This window comes from Trichomycterus rosablanca, chromosome 5 (assembly GCF_030014385.1).
Source record: "Trichomycterus rosablanca isolate fTriRos1 chromosome 5, fTriRos1.hap1, whole genome shotgun sequence".
NCBI classification, from domain to species: domain Eukaryota; kingdom Metazoa; phylum Chordata; class Actinopteri; order Siluriformes; family Trichomycteridae; genus Trichomycterus; species Trichomycterus rosablanca.
The window spans coordinates 47,635,343-47,656,375 of record NC_085992.1 but is presented as its reverse complement, the minus strand read 5'-3'; the positions used below and the strand labels follow the sequence as shown (position 1 = coordinate 47,656,375).

The window sequence follows — 21,033 nt, the reverse complement described above, 5'->3', positions numbered from 1 at the left end:
CTATAATTTTCAGTTTGGAAGTGTAGCAGGACATTATCATTTGTAAGCTATCAGCCATTGCAGAAATAGCACAAGTGTGTATTGACACTCACAACCTTTAGATTATTCCATGCAGGTAGAGGGAGGACAAGGTCCTAGATCAAAATCATCACAAGTTACAGTCCACTCCTCAGTTACTGCTGTAGCCTAGTGATTAAGGACTAATAATTGAAAAGTTGCTGGTTCAAGCCCCATCACTGCCGGGTTGTCACCCTCAATAGCTTAGAAAATATACTGTCACAGTACTGTAAGTCGCTTTGGATAAAAGCGTCTGCTAAATGCTGAAAATGTAAAATGTTACTGACAGCCCTGGTAACAATGAGTAAAAAGAGTTTACTTCTAACTGTGAATTGGCTTCATCTTTCAGTGTAAAAATGAGACCTTTGGTTAATGTTATTTACCCGGAGTGCCTATAATTGTGGAGAGGACTGTATGTACAACAGCAGCATTATATTGCTGTGTAAACAACTGAACAGTAAGTAAACAGGTAACTAATTATTAAGTTATTGAGGCATTATTGCAAGCTGAAAGAGATAGAGATTGAAAAGAAACAAAATTCTGGTCATTGCCAGCCTTACACAGCTTTTAACATGATAAGATGGAGGCAGGGGTAACTCAGAGGTTAAGGTACAGGACTAGTAATCAAAAGGTTACTAGTTCAAGCCCCACATCTCCCAGCTTGCCACTGTTGGGCCCTTGAGCAAGGCCCTTAAACCTCAATTGCTTGCAATGTATACAGCCTTAATTGCAAGTCGCGTTGGATAAAGGCGGATGGAAAAGGAAATGTAAAGTGTTTTGCACTTAAGCACAGCAAAACCACATTATGATGGTTGTGCCACTGAGCGTCAAGCTTGAAAACAATACACAATGCTGACTGACAGTATTGACAGTTTATTCACATGCAGTTTTGTATTAAATGTATTTTGGGTTAAAACAAGAATGCTTTACAAGTGTTCAACTTTATTATTTTGTAAATCTAAGGGCAAATCTACACTCATGCTCAAAGTAGCGGCAAAGTAAGCTTTACCATTTCACTTACACAGGAAATAACGGCATAGTCAGTGTGTATCATGTGATTGCAGCCTAATAGGCAGGACCCATGATCTGATCTGTTATTTAATGTAGTCATGATTTTTTCCGACTGCTTCCGTTACAGGTGGACCGTGACAGTGGATCACTCGTCCATACAGTAGACCCTTGACTTACGAATTAAATTGGTTCTGAAGGGCTGTTCTTAAGTCAAAATGTTTGTTAGTTAAACCTATTTTTCCCATAAGAAATAATGTAAATAGAATTAATCTGTGCCAGACCTTCCAAACCCCCCCTTACCTAACCTTTCTAATGTCTTATAATTTTTTGTTATAAATACACGTATATTTGCCCTTAAATCTTAAATTATAGAATAGACATTCCTGTAATAAACAGTAATAAACAACGATACACAGTAGTACTGTACATAAACACACATCACATTTCAGTACAGTACGTGTGCTGTACCATACACCATAATACATTTCCTTCTTTTTATATAAAATGTATCTACCAGAAACAACAATAACTCTCATATTTCTCTATTATTTCCTTCTTTATTTCAGTAGTGTCGTATTTTGTAGGTGTAATTGCACGAAAGAAAGAATCCTTTATTGAGCCGACTTCCTTCTTCTCTCCCACTCACTGTCCCCTCTGTCTGATACACAGTGACACCTACTGGCAGGAGTAATTATATAACAACAAATAGTAATAGATTTGTTTATTTTCTCACCACTGCGCTTCCTCTGCACCTTCTTTGAGGCCATTTTAATATTAAATTTTACAAAATATAAAGGAAACACTGAAAAAACACCGTCCACTGTCCGAATGTTTGCTCACTGTATATGTATATATATATATATATATATATATATATATATATATATATATATATATATATATATATATATATATATATATATATATATATATTAGGGCTGTCAAACGATTAAAATTTTTAATCGCGATTAATCTCAGAATTTCATATAGTTAATCGCGATTAATCGCATTAAATAAAATCTGTGTAAATGTTATAGAAAACAAGGTTTTTTAAGTGAAATGTGAAAAGTGGACGTTTCTACACGAAGTGAGTGTGTTTTGACCCTTTTGGGGCTTCCATAGTTCATGGACTAGCGTGCTTGACTCCGGTATTCAGTGCCGTAACAGATTAAGTTAATAAAGTGTTTTGCTCCCGACAACTTGTGAATATAGCGTGTATTTATTTCTTTATTATGCAAGTGCATCCCTACGACGCTCAGTTATATTATTTTAACAAACCGCAAATGAACAACGGTGGCAAGTCCGACATTAAAACGTTGGTTCTACCAGTCAAGTCTCAACATGAACTAGAATTTGCGTTAACGGCACTATTTTTTTTTATCGCGTTAAATTGAGATTGCGTTAATGCGTTATTATCGCGTTAACTTCGACAGCCCTAATATATATATATATATATATATATATATAAGAGAGAGAGAGAGAGAGAGAGAGAGAGAGAGAGAGAGAGACAGTTGGAGTCACCTCGTTCGTGACGTCTCGTGTTCCGCGAATTTCGCTTCATAATCCGAAATTTGTTCGTACGTTAAGTGGAAAAAGATCGTTTGCAACCCAAAATGTTTGTATGGTAAACTGTTCGTAACTCAAGGGTCTATTGTATGTATTTATATGTGGCTGGCTTCTTCTGGAGTGTGGTTCTGCAGTACAACCACAAGAAGAAACTGTCTCAAGACAAGTACCAGCTCATCACCCACAAGCTTATAACCCACTTCCACCTGTGCTACGTGTTAAGCTGAATGATTTCTTGCTGGGAAAGTATTCACCCTTTAGTGATGACAAACATCTTCTCAGTAAGAGCTGGTCTTATGTTTCACCTCCACCTTCTCCAGCCTTTTCCATCAACATTTTTTATTGCTTAACTATATTGACTAGAGGTTACGCTTGTGATGTCCTGCAGTTCTTATTAGCAAGAGGAGCTGGACACCACAGAGCTAAGAAAACAGATTTTGCTACCAAACCCTGAACAAAAACACAGAATAATCTGGTATCTAGTCAAATGTTTAACAGTTGTCTTTTCTGAAAACAGCATCAGTCATTCGAGTAGTCCAGCAGGTACCAGATCATAAAAATCACCAAAGCGACCAGGTGAGGTATAAATAAAGGCGCTACGTTCTCGATGACCACTGTGAAGGTGGGTCAAATGACCTTCAAAAATGAGTGAAAGTCACCTGAATTAGCTTTTTATTGAATAATGAATTGCTTCTTCCACAAAAAAGTCATCAACATTACTCATACAAGCCAAACCATTTCCCTAAATAAACCAGGGTTTAATGATCTGCATTTGTATGCTGGAATTTGATATGCCCCTCTATTTTATGATGTAATAACGTCAGGTTTATGAGGACACACTTACAGCTGCAGCTTCCTAACCAGGATGGCACTGGGAAACGCCCACTTTTTCTGTTGCACTTGGTCATTATTTCGGTTTTATCCCTATTATAACCCAATTCAGATGAGGCCAATTCAGCTTTCTAGTTCTGTCTATCGAGTTACAAGCCTGGCACCAGTGATAAATTGGGTAAAGGTTAACATGTTTTTATTGGTGATGCCAGCCATTGCCTTATTAAACATGGCAGCTTGTGCACATCATTTGGGCAAATTAACACAACTGAATATCTGAGATTGTTTGCTGTCTCTCTGGGTAATAAAGAGAGACTGGAACAGAAAGCAGGGCTAAATATTGATGTGCATTCGGTGAAAGTGGTTAAACGGGGCGTTTAGAGGTAAATGACACCAGCTCACTACAGCTGGGATCAAGGGTTTGAATCCTCAGTGGTGCTATCAGCTTGTCAGGTGTGAAACACCGCTGGCTGGTGCTGTGCTGAGCGACAGCCGATTGCAGCATCTATCTATCCATCTATCTATCTACATAGACATGATTGGCTATGTCTAGAGGAAGGGTGTGGCCAAGGCCCCACACTGTCTGTGGTGGGTTATAGCCTTGAACTCAGTGATTCCAGAGGAAACCAGACCTGCCACAAGCCTAGCCAGGACAAACTGGTGGTAAAACATGAAAATGTAATGAGAAAAATCATAGTTAAGTTATATTTTAATACTATACAGGGTTGTTACTGCTTTGTGCCCAGTGAATATCGAGCCCACCATGATTCTGACCAGGATAAAGCAGTGGCAAAACATAAAAATGAAGTGGAATGATTTAAAAAAAGCTCTGTCAAAGCTCAAGACTAAGAACTGTTACCTTCTTTTTTCTCGGTGTTGCCACAGGGGTTTCTGAGCTCAGCACTGTTTCTCTCGGTGAGACGTTTTCCTCCACATACGTCGTTCCGCTTTCTGCTATACTGCTCCGTGTTGCCTGACAAAACAATAAATGATTGATTACAGATCATAACCGGTTCCATAAACCTTTAATCTTTATAACCAATACAATCTAACAATATAAAAGCTCTCTGGTGCTACACAATCATCTGAAATCAAGGACGCGTACATTTTATATATCAGCCAGATAGATTACTTTATATCTCTCAGTAATAATTACAAGTCTGTTTGCTTTACTAAGAAAGTAAGTGGCCACAAGTGTAATTATTTTTATCACAGTTTTTATCACATCTGGACAGTATTTTATCCTTTATATTTTTCAGACCTGTACAAGTGCTAACATTCAACACTTGCATGAGTGCCAACAAGATTCCTGGAATAAGTTTGTTACTACCAACTAGCCATTAGCAACAGTTTCTAACTGCACTAAAACCTGTGTAGAGTATAATCAAATACAGTTAACATCAAGCCATCATCTTTCATGTTTTTTTTCTCCCTTTATCCTACAGTTTAGTCATTTCTGATTCCCAGTTGTGAATTTGCTGCCACTTGACCCCGATCTGATCAAGGAGAGTCGGATCACCAATCTTCTTCTCACCCGCCAGTGTTGGATTCCCACACAGAGCCATATCAGAATCAGAATCAGAATCTTTTTATTCGCCAAGTAGCAGATGTACAAGGAATTTCTTTTGGTGCAGGTGTCAACATACATACAAGTTAAATAATAAAAAGTTACACTTTTTCTAAACATATAATAAACAATAAACAATGTAGCAGCAGCATGAACAGTACAACATCAGGCAAAGTGTGCAGTGAGGATGAACAGTACGGTACACTAAAAAAATAGAAAAGGTATCATATATATATATATTAGGGCTGTCGAAGTTAACGCGATAATAACGCATTAACGCGATCTCAATTTAACGCGATTAAAAAAAAGTGCCGTTAACGCAAATTCTATAGAGGAAAAATTTACCTATACAGGCAGTGAGTGCCATGTAGAATTACATCACGAAGACCCGCATTGTTATGTTTTGTACTTAACCACGAAATACAAATGACACTAGTTATGTGGAGAACGTGTTTGTCTTTATTGCTTAATCCACAACTTAGAGCATCACACTTAAACATAACACGCCGTTACCCGCTGGTCACCTGATACACATATCAGCTCAGTGACGTACAACACACAGTGGTAACGTGATACGCAGCTCACGTAAATGATATACTGTATATCACCCCCATGATAATAATAAGCTTTTTTCTCTCTTAATTTTCCCTGACAAGTGAAAAACCAAAATATAGCAACCTTAACATTATGAGGAAGAATTTCAAAGATATTCCTTTGCAATACTTTATCATTTCAAGAATATGATACAGACTGACCAACACTATTAAGCCAAATCAGCATTGAAAATTGACTTTACTTTTAATAGCCTTCTACAATGCGGGTGCTTCTTAAAACTGAATGTTTTCTTTTAAACAGAAGTGTTATTTAAATGCTATTAAATTGTTTTCCAACAAAATCCGCCCAATTTGGCGGATAACCGCCCAATCTGGCAACACTGGAACGCGTTATTATTATCGCGTTAATTTCGACAGCCCTAATAAAAACGTATTCTGATATCCAGTTAGCAGCGTAGGGTTTATATAGCAGCAGGTAGAATAAGGTGAGAATAAGGTGCAAAAACAATCCAATATTGTGCAAAGATGCAAGTAATATAGTCACTAGTATGAGTTGTCAGAACCCAGGGAACAAGACATTGTTGATTGTGAATGAGTTTTTGTGTATGTTAGTGTATGTACACGGATCAGCCATAACATTAAAACCACCTCCTTTAAAAAAAAATAAAAAATAAAAAAATAATTTAAAAACGATTAATCGCGATTAACTATATGAAATTCTGAGATTAATCGCGATTAAAATTTTTAATCGTTTGGCAGCCCTAATATATACAGTATATATATATATTTATATATATATATATATATTATATATATATATATATATATATATATATATATATATATATATATATATATATATATATATATACTGTATATATTAGGGCTGCCAAACGATTAAAAATTTTAATGTCATATATATATATATATATATATATATATGTATATATATATACAGGGGTTGGACAAAATAACTGAAACACCTGTCATTTTAGTGTGGGAGGTTTCATGGCTAAATTGGACCAGTCTGGTGGCCAATCTTCATTAATTGCACATTGCACCAGTAAGAGCAGAGTGTGAAGGTTCAATTAGCAGGGTAAGAGCACAGTTTTGCTCAAAATATTGCAATGCAAACAACATTATGGGTGACATACCAGAGTTCAAAAGAGGACAAATTGTTGGTGCACGTCTTGCTGGCGCATCTGTGACCAAGACAGCAAGTCTTTGTGATCTATCAAGAGCCACAGTCTTTAATGCTCTCACTCTCTGTCTCCGCTGAGATGAGAACCTCTGAAAAAATGAGTGACTGGGGTGAGAAGAGTCTGTCATGATCTTCCCTGCCCTCTTTTTCATCCTAGAGGAGTATAGATCTTCTAGGGTGGAAAGACGACAGCCGATGATTTTCTCTGCACATCTCACTGTACGCTGTAGCTTACGTTTGGTGTGCAGAGACGCCGAGCCGAACCAGACGGTGATAGAAGCTGTGATGACGAACTCGATTATCGCAGTGTAGAATTGAACCAGCAGAGCTTGAGGCAGTCTAAGTTTCTTAAGCTGTCTCAGGAAGTATTTCATAAGGAGAGACACACTATGCTCCATGTGACCCCCACACCCCCCCTCCCCAACATTCACGCAGGTGCCCAGTCTAGTCGGTCACAACTATTTCAGGTCATTTAACCACATGAACATAAAAAGATTAGGTAGGAACAGTTACCTTCTTTTTCCTTACTGCGGCTACAGGGATTTTGTGGCTCAGTTCTGTTTGTGAGATGTTCTCATCCTCTAAGCATCTCTGTGGGGCCTGATAAGAAATACATTTATGAGAGATTGTTACAGGATCTATGCACTGGATCCAGATGTTTCATTAAATTTTCTTAATGTATTCATTATATTACTTTATTCATTAGTTTGACTCTAATTCACTGATGCTTCATCATCTGCTTATATAGAACTAGCTGAATTTTTTCATACACTAGTGCTTGTTTAGGATGCTTATAAACTTAATAAAAATCAAAGTGCTCTGTCTCAAATGTAAATTAAAAGAATATTTACCAAAAACAATAAAACTGACAATAAAACCCACATGTTCATACTGCTTTTATTTAAATACAAGTCAAACCATGACCCAGGTCAGGATAAAGCTGTGGTAAAAACATTATAATGGAAAGAATGAAAGTCAAGGCATCTTCCACAGAAAAAGCAAATACATGCAATAAAAAATGTAGACAAAGAAAAACAGCAAAATAAAATGTGATTATTTTTACCACAGCCTGCAGTTCAGTAGTCATACCCTAAAAAAGATTAGAGAGTGCTACCTTCTTTTCTGGTGAGGCCACAGACGTTTTGGGGCTTATTTTGCTTTCTCTTGTCGAGCTGGTTTCTTCTCCTTGACTTCTCTGTACAGCCTGAGTAAATACAAAATTTAGAACCAATTGAAATTTTTTATTTATATAACTTTGCACCTTTGTGGGGGCAAAACAGACCCTGCAGTGTATAGAAGCACTTTTTGTTCCATGCTCACTAGATGACTAGCTGATAAAGCACACCGCAAAACTTGTGTATTAGATAAATTTAGTTTATAGCTAATCGACAGCATCAGTTTAACACAGATATATACACCGATCAGCCATAACATTAAAACCACCTTCTTGTTTCTACACTCACTGTCCATGTTATCAGCTCCACTTACCATATAGAAGCACTTTGTAGTTCTACAATTACTGACTGTAGTCCATCTGTTTCTCCGCATGCTTTGTTACCCCCCTTTCACCCTGTTCTTCAATGGTCAGGACCCCCACATGACCCCCACAGAGCAGGCATTATTTAGGTGGTGGATCATTCTCAGCACTGCAGTGACACTGACATGGTGGTGGTGTGTTAGTGTGTGTTGTGCTGGCATGAGTGGATCAGACACAGCAGCGCTGCTGGAGTTTTTAAACACCGTGTCCACTCACTGTCCACTCTATTAGACACTCCTACCTAGTTGATCCACCTTGTAGATGTAAAGTCAGAGACGATCGCTCATCTATTGCTGCTGTTTGAGTCGGTCATCTTCTAGACCTTCATCAGTGTTGTTGCTGTTGGCTGGATATATTTTTGGTTGGTGGACTATTCTCAGGCCAGCAGGAATAGTCCACCAACTAAAAATATTCAGCCAACAGCGCCCCGTGGGCAGCGTCCTGTGACCACTGATGAAGGTCTAGAAGATGACCAACTCAAACAGCAGCAATAGATGAGGTGAAGCAACTAGGTAGGAGTGTCTAATAGAGTGGACCCAGTATTTAAAAACTGCAGCAGCGCTGTGACTGATCCACTCAAACCAGCACAACACACACTAACACACCACCACCATGTCAGTGTCACTGCAGTGCTGAGAATGATCCACCAAATAATAACCACTAAATAATACCTGCTCTGTGGTGGTCCTGTTGTGGTCCTGACCACTGAAGAACCGCATGAAAGGGGGCTAACAAAGCATGCAGAGAAACAGATGGACTACAGTCAGTAATTGTAGAACTACAAAGTGCTTCTATATGGTAAGTGGAGCTGATAAAATGGACAGTGAGTGTAGAAACAAGGTGGTTTTTAACGTTATGGCTGATCGGTGTATGTATGTATGTATGTATATCAGGGAATATTATTTTATTAACCTATAATTTTCTGTACAGATGATGCCTGTGACTTACAATAATATAATGTAAGAGATTTGGAGACGCCATGTTTGAACTGTAATACTCAGAACAGCTACAGAAAGACACCTGCATTGACATTATGCATGATAGCAAAAACTGCACAAATATACAAACACGGCAACAAAAACACACGCATGTACCTTTTTCTTTCTGGGAACTGGAGCGGGTACTGTTGTAGTCGAAGAGCATGGCAACATCTCTGTGTGTGCTGTGTCCATGTGGGCCTCCTGGGAACACAACAATAGGCACATACAATTCACGTGAGCTCAGTTATACCCAGTGACACTGCTAACAAAGCAGATCGCATCCAAAGATACAGGGTCTCTGTATTTATACATACTGGGTAATCAGGTGGCGCAGTGGTCTGTTACACCAGTGACATCTGGGTTCGAATCTCAGCGCTGTTATCATAGACATCATCAGCCATAACATTAAAACCACCTTGTTTCTACACTCACTGTCCATTTTATCAGCTCCACTTACCATATAGAAGCACTTTGTAGTTCTACAATTACTGACTGTATTCCATCTGTTTCTCTACATGCTTTGTTAGCCCCCTTTCATGCTGTTCTTCAGTGGTCAGGACCCCCACAGGACCACCACAGAGCAGGTATTATTTAGGTGGTGGATCATTCTCAGCACTGCAGTGACACTGACATGGTGGTGGTGTGTTAGTGTGTGTTGTGCTGGTATGAGTGGATCAGACACAGCAGCGCTGCTGGAGTTTTTAAATACCGTGTCCACTCACTGTCCACTCTATTAGACACTCCTACCTAGTTGGTCCACCTTGTAGATGTAAAGTCAGAGACGATCGCTCATCTATTGCTGCTGTTTGAGTCGGTCGTCTTCTAGACCTTCATCAGTGGTCACAGGACGCTGCCCACGGGGCGCTGTTGGCTGGATATATTTTTGCTTGGTGGACTATTCTCAGTCCAGCAGTGACAGTGAGGTGTTTAAAAACTCCATCAGCGCTGCTGTGTCTGATCCACTCATACCAGCACAACACACACTAACACACCACCACCATGTCAGTGTCACTATAGTGCTGAGAATGATCCACCACCTAAATAATACCTGCTCTGTGGTGGTCCTGACCATTAAAGAACAGGATGAAAGGGGGATAACAAAGCATGCAGAGAAACAGATGGACTACAGTCAGTAATTGTAGAACTACAAAGTGCTTCTATATGGTAAGTGGAGCTGATAAAATGGACAGTGAGTGTAGAAACGAGGAGGTGGTTTTAATGTTATGGTACATAAAGCTCTGGTGTCCTGAGCTAAAGATGTTCTTCCACTGTTTACACTTTCTGCAATCAATACTGTTTATCAAAACAGTTCCAGCATTGTGTTCACATCAGCAAGGATGTTAGAGACCCACATCTCAACATTCAATCAACATCAACATCCCCAGTACTGTCACGTCATATTCATTCTATTGATGGAAAGTAGTGATGGAAAGATTCACCTAACTAAATCAGTGCGCTGGTCTAAATATTTTTAATACAGCTGGACCGAATCAAAACAAATGATATCAGACAGGCTTTGGGCACGGGTGTCCGAATTAGTACAGCACGGGGGTAAATTCAGTAGACTGTGTACCTTATGGGTTTTAAATCATTTTTGCTTTTGTACTGTAGCTAAATTTTAAAACGCACTTCTTTGTCAATTTAAGTTCTTACACGTTTATATTAATTTTATTTCATGTTGTATCCTGGTCAGGGTTGGAACCACTGGGCAAAATGCAGTAATAAACCCCGAAAAGAGCGCCAATCCATCGTGGGCCCTCGGCTTTCAACCCCCCACCTCCTCTCAGACATAGACAATTATGTTTGTATGTAGACGCCTGACCGGCTGATAGCACTGCTGGGAATTTGAACGCTGGATCCCAGCAGTGAGATAGCGTAATTTACCACTGCGCTACCACTATCACTGGGTCAAAAATATACATACAGCAAATTAACAACAAGTCTAGTCATTGGGGCTAAATAACAAGAACAGAGGTTTGTTGTTGCACAGCAGCTTTTAAGCTCATGATGCTGCTGTGTCTGATCCACTCATACCAGCACAACACACACTAACACACCACCACCATGTCAGTGTCACTGCAGTGCTGAGAATGACCCACCACCCAAATAATACCTGCTCTGTGGTGGTCCTGTGGGGGTCCTGACCATTGAAGAACAGCATGAAAGAGGGTTAACAAAGCATGCAGAGAAATAGATGGACTACAGTCAGTAATTGTAGAACTATAAAGTGAATCTATATGGTAAGTGGAGCTGATATGTAGTGTACAGTTGTGACTAAACTGGGCGGTGGTACGCACGCTGAGACGCTAGCCTAGTTGTTTGTTTGTAGCCTTTAGCTAAATAACTTTTTATATACGTATGTTTTAAACATATAATTTATACGTTTATCTTCCGTGTGTTGTTGATTTAGTTTTATTTTGTTTATCGTAAAAAAGCGCTTGTGTTTAATAAACGTAAATTCGTGCTGTGTTGGAAACTAGGAAACTTCTGCTACCGGCATCCGAACGAAGCCGGTTTTGTTTGTTTTTGTACTTCAGCGCATAAACATCTTAATTATCCAGAATTAAAACCGTTTTCGGTCCGCACGAAGCGCGTTTGTGTTTGGTTGTGTTCTGTATTTCAGCTCTTAAAACACCTCTGTTTTGTGGGGAGTTATAACCGTTTCTGTTCGTAGGAAGCGCGTTTATTTGTTTAGTACACCAGCGCATAACACCGTTCTCCTTTAGAATTACAGCCGCTTTTGTCCGAACGAAGCGCGTTTGTGTTGGTTTGGTTGGTGGTTTTTGTATTCCAGCTTATCATCGCCTGTTTCATCCGGAATTAAAGCCGTTCTTCTGTGACAACCAGCAGAAGCGCCGGTGAATCCAACATAAACATCATCTCCAACTCATCTTGTAAAGCTAAGTATATTTCTTTGTTACTATGGCCCCAGCAGGAGCGCTGTATCCATTTTCCGAGTGTAATATGTTCAGTTATTCCTTCTCCGTGTTTAGTGATAACTTTACATGTGATAAGTGTAGATTAGTTGTTAGTCTGACGGAGAAGATCTCAGTGTTAGAAGGGCGCATTCGGGCTTTAGAACAGACTACTACTAGTGAGGACTTAGATTCAGCTGTAGCAGCCCCGAATGCCAGCATTTCAGGTATAGAACCCCAGACTCCGGCATTAGAGCCCTCACAGCGGGGCGACTGGGTGACGTCTCGGCGACATAGTCGTAGGGAAAAGCACCGACCATCTCAGTTGCACGTGTCCAACAGGTTTTCCCCACTCCGTGAGCCACCCGCTGAGCAGCCTGTTAATGTAAGTGCTCTGGTTATAGGAGATTCTCAGCTCCGACACGTGCGTATTGCAACCCCCATAGAGACACCAGCAACCATAGTCACTTGTATTCCGGGGGCCAGGGCGCCCGACATCAGAGCAAACCTGAAAGTGCTGGCTAATGCTAATCGTAGATTTTCGAAGATTGTTATCCACGTTGGCACTAATGATGTTCGTTTACGGCAGTCTGAGGTTACTAAGAGTAATGTTAAAGAGGTGTGTGAGTTAGCTAGGTCGATGTCTGAGGCAGTAGTGTGCTCTGGCCCCTTACCGATTCGACCCAGTGGCGAAACCTACAGCACGTTGTTGTCGCTGAACCGCTGGATGTCTAAATGGTGCTCAGAAAACTGCATTGATTTTGTAGATAACTGGTCCACTTTTGAGGGAAGGCCTGGTCTTTTGAAGCGGGATGGTGTCCACCCCACGTGGGAGGGTGCTGCTCGCATTTCTTGCAGCATAGGTGACAGGCTTTACCACCGCGTTAGTGTAGCGGCAGATAGTGTTAAATGACTATCCAGAGCCAAGACCAGGCAGCAGACTAACAGGCCTAACCGACTGTCTGCGAGTCGCCATCGGACGTCACCCGGAATCCTTAGGTCACAAACCATTGAGACTGTGTCTGTTTACCGTGGCAGGTGTAAGCCAAAACAAAATCAAAAAGTATGTCATAATAACTTAATTAAAATTAATCTAAATGAGCATCATGAAAACCATAGTAAAGTTAAACTAAAGTTAGGACTTCTAAACATCAGGTCACTTGCATGCAAAACAGTAATTGTAAATGAAATAATTACAGATAATAGTCTTAGTGCACTTTGTTTAACCGAGACCTGGGCTAGACCTGATGAGTATCTAGGTTTAAATGAAGCATCTCCTCCGGGTTACAGTTATGAACATAAGCCACGTCTTAGTGGTCGTGGTGGAGGAATAGCCGCAATTTATGACAAGGACATAGGTCTCACTGTAAAATCAACTCCCATAACAAACTCGTTTGAAGTTCTTATCTCTGACATAACCAATAAATGTTCATCTGATAAAACTAGTATGTTTAAACTGGTTACTGTTTATCGACCCCCTGGTCCTTACTCAGAATTTCTTAACGAATTTGCCGATTTTCTTTCTAAATTAGTTTTATCAACTAAGAAAGCTTTAATTGTTGGTGACTTTAATATCCATTATGAGGATAAATGTAATCCACTCAAAACTGCGTTTGATTCTATTTTAGAATCTTTAGGCATCACCCAAAATGTAACAGGACCCACTCACCGCTGTAAACATACCTTAGATTTAATACTTACTTATGGTATAAACATAGACAACCTGGAAATTGTACCACAGAATGACTTAATCTCTGATCACTCCCTACTAATATATGAAGTGTCCCTGTCCAATAATATACAGCAACCAAATCGTTTTAAATGTAAGCGCACTATTACATCTGCAACTGCAGCAGCGTTCATAAACTGCCTACCAGAATTACCAAATATACCAGCATCAGAACCTAAAGAACTAGATCAGGCAACTCAAAACCTAGAGACTGTATTGCGCACAACCTTAGATAACGTAGCCCCACTCAAAACTAAACTGATTAGGGAGAAAAAACTTGCTCCTTGGTACAATGACCACACATGCGCACTTAAACAAGCAGCACGAAAATTAGAACGCAAGTGGCGTCACACTACACTAGAAGTGTATAAGATTGCTTGGAAAGATGCTCTAACTGAGTATAAACATGCACTTATAAAAGCTAAATCTTTATATTATTCATCCCTAATAGAGAAAAATAAAAACAATCCCAGATTCCTTTTTGAGACAGTGTCCAAATTAACTAAAAACGTTAATGAAACTGAATCTAATATATCGCCTGACTGTACCAGCGATGATTTTTTAAAATTCTTTAATGACAAGATAGAAAAAATACGACTTCAGAGTCAGAGTGTGTCACCTGCCAATGTTAAGTATGGACTCACTCCGAGCAGCATTGGTGATAACAGTAACGAGTTAATCCAACTAAATTCCTTTAATCCAATCTCCCAAAATGAACTAACTGTGTTGATTAAATCATCGAAGTCATCATCGTGTATACTCGATCCTGTTCCAACTCGTTTACTTAAAGATTTACTCCCAGCTATTGTAGAGCCCCTGCTTACATTAATCAATGCATCCCTTAGCCTTGGATATGTACCTAAATTGTTTAAAAGTGCTGTTATTAAACCACTGATTAAAAAACCTAATCTTGATCCACATGTACTAGCTAATTATAGGCCAATTTCAAACCTTCCTTTTGTCTCTAAGATATTAGAAAAAGTAGTTTCCAAACAGTTATGTTCTTATTTGAATGAAAATTGTATTCATGAAAAATTTCAATCAGGATTTAGACCCAATCATAGTACCGAAACCGCATTAATTAGAGTAGTTAACGAGTTGTTAATGTCTTCTGATAATGGATGTGTCTCTTTTCTTGTTCTATTAGATCTTAGTGCAGCGTTTGATACGGTCGATCATAACATTTTACTGGAGAGGCTAGAAAATACAGTAGGTGTTAAAGGACTCGCACTCTCTTGGTTTAAATCATATCTGACTGACCGCTCTCAATTCGTTTATGTAAATAATAAATGCTCGGAAACTACAAAAGTAAAGTATGGTGTTCCACAGGGGTCGGTACTGGGACCGCTATTATTTACACTCTATATGCTTCCACTAGGTGAAATTATTCATAAACATGGCATAAACTTTCACTGCTATGCAGATGACACACAGCTGTATATATCAGCCAAACCAAATGATACTGACACAATCAGTAAGATAGAAGATTGTGTAAACGACATAAAAAACTGGATGTCGTGTAATTTTCTTTTACTTAATTCAGATAAAACAGAGGTTTTACTTGTTGGCTCTAAAGCTGCAAGAGACAAGTTGTCTAACCTGGTGCTAAACTTAAACATGTTCTCTGTTACTCCCAGCCCAGATGTAAAAAACTTAGGTGTCACAATAGATTCAGATCTCTCATTTGATACACACGTTAATAATATTACTAGAGTTGCTTTCTATCATTTGCGTAACATTTCTAAAATAAGAAATATACTATCTGTTAATGACGCCGAAAAACTGATCCATGCGTTTATAACATCTCGGTTAGATTATTGTAATGCTCTTCTAACTAGATGCTCTGGTAGATCCTTAAACAAACTCCAGTTAGTTCAAAATGTAGCAGCTTGAGTGCTAACTAGAACTAAAAAATTTGACCATATTAGTCCTGTTCTATCATCTCTACACTGGCTGCCAGTTAAATTTCGCATTGATTACAAAATACTTTTACTAACTTATAAAGCGCTACATGGTCTGGCTCCACAGTATCTGAGTGAACTTATTAATCACTACAGCCCAGCGCGTCCACTTCGTTCACAAGATGCAGGGTTACTTATAGTTCCTAAAATTAAAAAGATCACGGCTGGTGGAAAAGCATTTTCCTACAAAGCTCCACAACTCTGGAATAATCTTCCTGCCTCTATTCGGGATTCGGACACAGTCTCAATGTTTAAGTCTAGACTGAAAACATATTTATTTTCTCAGGCTTTTGATTAGTATAGACAAAGGCGCAGAGCTTAAGGGTTCTTGGTCATAGAAACTTGTGGTGATCAGGGATGTTGGGTTGCTGTCGTTCTGCCTCTCTTGTCCGATCACTCAGGTTTGGTGACGGTGGGGAGATGGGCGCTGATGTCCTGTGAAAGCCTTCATGACCTAGTTACCTGCTCGCTCTCCCTTTTAGTTATGCTGTAATAATTAGGGCTGCCGGAGTCTAAAACTCTCTGTAAAACTGTTTGTCAACCAGCATTGTACATTATTAACTACATTCTCTGTTGTTTTACCCCGAGGGCATTCTGATGGAAACCTGTTCACCCGCCGAGGTTAAGGATTGAAGTCGAGACTGCCGGGACAACGATGCTGCTCCTGTCAGATGTGACGGGTCTGGAGTAATTGCAACGACAAGAAATCACTACAGACTTTATTGAAGACTAGAGCGGATAACAACTCTATTATTATTTAATTGTTTATTTATCTATTTATTACCAGTTATGACTTTTAGATCATTTAATTCTATGTTTGTATGATTTGTGTAAATCGTGTATTTATTTAAAGTATCCTCCAGGCCACCCATGAAGGATGGGCCCTGCTGAGTCTGGTTCCTCTCAAGGTTTCTTCCTGTAATTTTCAGGGAGTTTTTCCTTGCCACAGTCGCCCTCGGCTTGCTCAACAGGGGTTTTTGTATCTGTTGGTCCTGGATTTTGTAAAGTTGCTTTGAGACAATGTCTATTGTAAAAAGCGCTATATAAATAAAGTTGACTTGACTTGACTTGACTAAACACAATCCAAGAAATTGAGCGTTAAGGGACTTGCTCAGGGGCCTATGAGTGGGCAAACTGGGGCAAACTACTCTGCCAGTAAAAACAGATGCAAGACTTTCTTTTCCACTCTTTTGGCATGATCAACAGATAAATCCACATTTTAAAACTGGTCTACAAGCAAAAGTGGGTAAAAATAATGCAAGATTTTGTCTAAAACGTACTGTCCAGTCAGTTATGCCTGCAACAATTGAGTTAAACTATAATTGACAACTAACTATTGCAAAGTGATGTTAATGTAGATTTGTGTCATTTATGAATTATGATTAATATATCACTTATAAAGCTTGAATTAAGGTTAAGGTTAAAGCTATTAAATTTGACTGCCTGTCTGTAAAACCTCTGTAAAGAACATTAAAGTGTGACCACCCACTTTGACCACGATGATATTTGCAGGCTTGTAATTGGGCGGCGTCTCTCCCCCGTTTGGCTCTGTGAAGATATCTCTGTAGTTCTGAATCAGCTTGGACATGATCTTATTACAGACGTTCTGCTCCTGAATGCCTTCAAACCCGGGGGACACACTGAAAAAGAAACACAAACCACAGGGTCACCAGAACACCAAAACACTCAGTGCTAACAGGACTAGAAATGTTCGGCACGGTCGTCTTTATTTCAAAACGAAAACAGCAGGGACGTAATTTACAAGCTTGATGTGTTTCATTCTAACTTTTATTCAATTCTGTATTACAGATTTGATTTTGTGATACTTTTGATTGATTTGATTTTGTGATACAGTGATACTGCATGCTGAAAAAAGATCAATTTTAAATTCCAATATCAAAAGTGTTACAGAATTGTCAATTCCATTTTCATTCATTCATGTATTGTCTGTTTTAACACCACTTTATCTGATTCAGGTTCATGGTGGGTACAATTCACTGGGCAAAAGCTACAAAACACTCTTGCCAGATCACCAGTCTGTCAGAGGGCAAAAAAACACATTCATGCCACTCAAGTCGCGCAGCGGTAAAAACACATGCTGCAACCAGAGCTGGGATCTCGAATACATCGTATCGAATCTCAGCTCTACCTGCCGGCTGAGGCTGAGCGGCCACATGAACAACGATTGGCCTGTTGTTTAGATGGGCGGGACAAGACGGATATGAATCTCTCTCTGTCAGATTGGTGCAATTACGACCTCTGCTGGCTGCTTAGAGGCGCCTACACAGAGATGAGGAAAGAGTGCGTCTCTCCGTACATGTGTACATGTACATGTGTCTCCCATGTGTCGGAGGGGATGTGGGTTAGCTTCGATCTCCTCGGTCAGAGCGGCGATCGGCATAGGCGGAGAGGAAGAATGATGCAATTGGGCAATTGGACGCGCTAAAGGGGGAGAAAAAAGGGAGAAAATGAATTTTTAAAAAACAAACAAACAAATAAATACAAAAAAAAACCACATTCACGTGATTTTGTATCTCCAATAAATCTAACTGCAGGTCTTTGGACTGTGGGAGGAAACCGGAGCTCCTGGAGAAAACCCCACACTGACTCGGGGAGAACATGCGAACTCCTTACATAAAAGGCCCAGACTGTTCCACCTGGGAATCGAGCCCAGGACCTTTTTGCTGTGAGGCGACAGTGCTACACACCGAGCAGCCCCCATGTATTTCCAGAATCACTGGGTGTGATGCAATAGCACACTACAGGAAAGACGCCAATCCATCGAGGGACCAAATCATGTATGTATGTATGTAAATGCCTGACTGGCTGAGCACCGCTTGGGATTCGAACCCTAGATCCCAGTTGTAGTAAGCTAGCGTAGTTTCACCACTGTGCCACCTGAGCGCCTATAAGAGAATGTTGACACCAATTTTCAATAATTTATAGAAAACAATACTTTTTTGAACCTTATTAAAAACAGCCATTAAAGTAATTCTACAGTATAACCATGTAAATGATCTAACAGTAAAATATAAGTATTTTATTTTAATTCTATACAATTTGTTCTTGTTTTATGATGAGAACTAAAAGCTGAGGCATCAACACCTTTATGATGTTTGATGACATTATACTTATAATGTCACGTCTGTTGGTAAAGTCATTGTCCCAACAGGATGCAATTTACTTCCCACCGAGTCTTAAGCTAATAGCTGTTTTCATGACTCTGGCATCAAAGGTGCTCGTTTTCCCAGTAATTACTTCAACTTAAATGTTAGCAATGCTTACATTAAACAATAGTTAAATGACCATTTGATGCTGGGAAATTGTAAGCCATCATTTAAAACTTAGCTAAAAGCAAAATTCTGCTCACATTATTATCCAGCACTGGTTTGTGGTAACTGGTGTAGACTTTAGCATATGAGCACTGGGTAACAGAATTACTGTTATTACAGGACACACGTCAGATCGTGACAGAACGTGACATCTTGGGTTTGATTCCCTGGTGGAGTGGTCCAGGTTCTTTCTGTTTGGAGTTTGCATGTTCTCCCTGTGTCTGTGTGGGTTTCCTCCCACAATACAAAGACGTGCAAGTGAGGTGAACTGGAGATACAAAATTGTCCATGACTGTGTTTGTGAACTGATAAATCATGTGCAACCTGTAACTACCTGTCCTGTCATGAATAGAACCAAAGTGTAAAACACCTTAAAATCTTAATATTATTTATTAATTAAATAGGATTTTAGCAGCATGTTTTACACACTTTGGTTACATTTATGAGATAAACAGCAGTTACTGGTTACACAAGATTCATCAGTTCAAGTGTCAAACACAATCACAGACACTTGTGTATCTCCAGTTCACCTCACTTGCATGTCTTTGGACTGTGGGAGGAAACCAGAGCTTCCAGAGGAAACCCACACAGACACGGGGAGAACATGCAAACTCCACACAGAAAGGACCTGAACTGCTCCACCTGGGGATCGAACTCAGGACCTTCTTGCTGTGAGGTGACAGTGCTCCGTGCCGCCTTATAACCTAATAAACAAACAAAAAGTGTAACAGTGGGTTCAAATAATTTATTACCAATTTACACTGTGAGAATAAAATCACTTTTCATTTTTTCTTTACAGTATTGACCAAAATATTTAAAAACTAAACTTTTTAGCTTTTAACTTTTTAGTCTTTAAAATATTGCTTGGAGAGCATACAAATACTTATTAATCAATAATGAGAAACTCAAATATGCATGAAAAATGGCTGTCAGGTCGCTCAGGTGGCGCAGCGGTAAAGTACGCTAGCTCACCAGAGTCGGGTTTCTAGATACATCGTATCGAAACTCAGCTCTGCCTTTCCGACTGGGTTGGGCGGCAGTATGAACAACGTTTGGCTGTTGTTCAGGGGCTTAGGGGTAGAGTCGGAGCATAGGTCCTCATAACTGGTACGACTGCGGCCCCTGCTGGTTGACTGACGGCGCCTGCACAGGGCCGAGGAATAACGCTGAGGGGGGTGTGGCCCTCCGTGCGCAGTTTCTCTCGGTGTATGAACTCGGCTCGTGCAGGTGAAAAATGCAGGTTGTACTGACTGCGTGCCGGAGGACGCGCAAGTCAGTTGAGTGGCGTCCTCAGTCAGCGGCAAAAGGGTCGAATCAGTATAGAGGACACATTCAGGGTAATTGGACACAAGATAAAAGTTGGGGGAAAAAGTGGGAAAAAATACATAATTAAAAAAAATGGCTATGTCTAAATCACATATGTCAAACCTTGAGGTCCGTGCCAAATCATACATACAGTACACATCTTCCACAATGCATGTCGATTGTGTGACCCGTGATCCCGCCACTAGATGTCAGTGTTTCAACATCAGCGTTTAACTGAGGTGAGTTTCAAACAAGTGATGTTGAGAAATATTTACAAATAATCCCAAAATGTACAAGAAGAGAAAATTGAAGAAGTAAGAGGAAATTTAATGAAAGATGGGAAAGTGAATACAAGTTTGTGCATCAAGTAGAAAAACCAGAACGTCTCTTGTGTTATGAGGTTGTGACACCCCTGGTCTAAATTGTGCACAAAAAGTCAATCAAAAGCTCAACTGAACAACCTTTTTAGTTAAGATACTGGATTAGT

General features: G+C 39.7%; 1 protein-coding gene across 1 annotated transcript in view; it reads right to left on the bottom strand.

Moving 5' to 3' along the window:
* fam13a (family with sequence similarity 13 member A) overlaps positions 1 to 21,033 on the bottom strand; it is a 108,303-nt gene that overhangs the window by 64,989 nt on the left and 22,281 nt on the right. The window contains exons 5-7 of the mRNA XM_062996241.1: positions 17,399 to 17,549; positions 9,419 to 9,505; positions 4,325 to 4,438 (exon numbers count right to left, since the gene is read on the bottom strand). Of these exons, the coding sequence (XP_062852311.1) occupies positions 4,325 to 4,438; positions 9,419 to 9,505; positions 17,399 to 17,549 (352 nt within the window). The remainder of the gene's footprint in view (positions 1 to 4,324; positions 4,439 to 9,418; positions 9,506 to 17,398; positions 17,550 to 21,033) is intronic.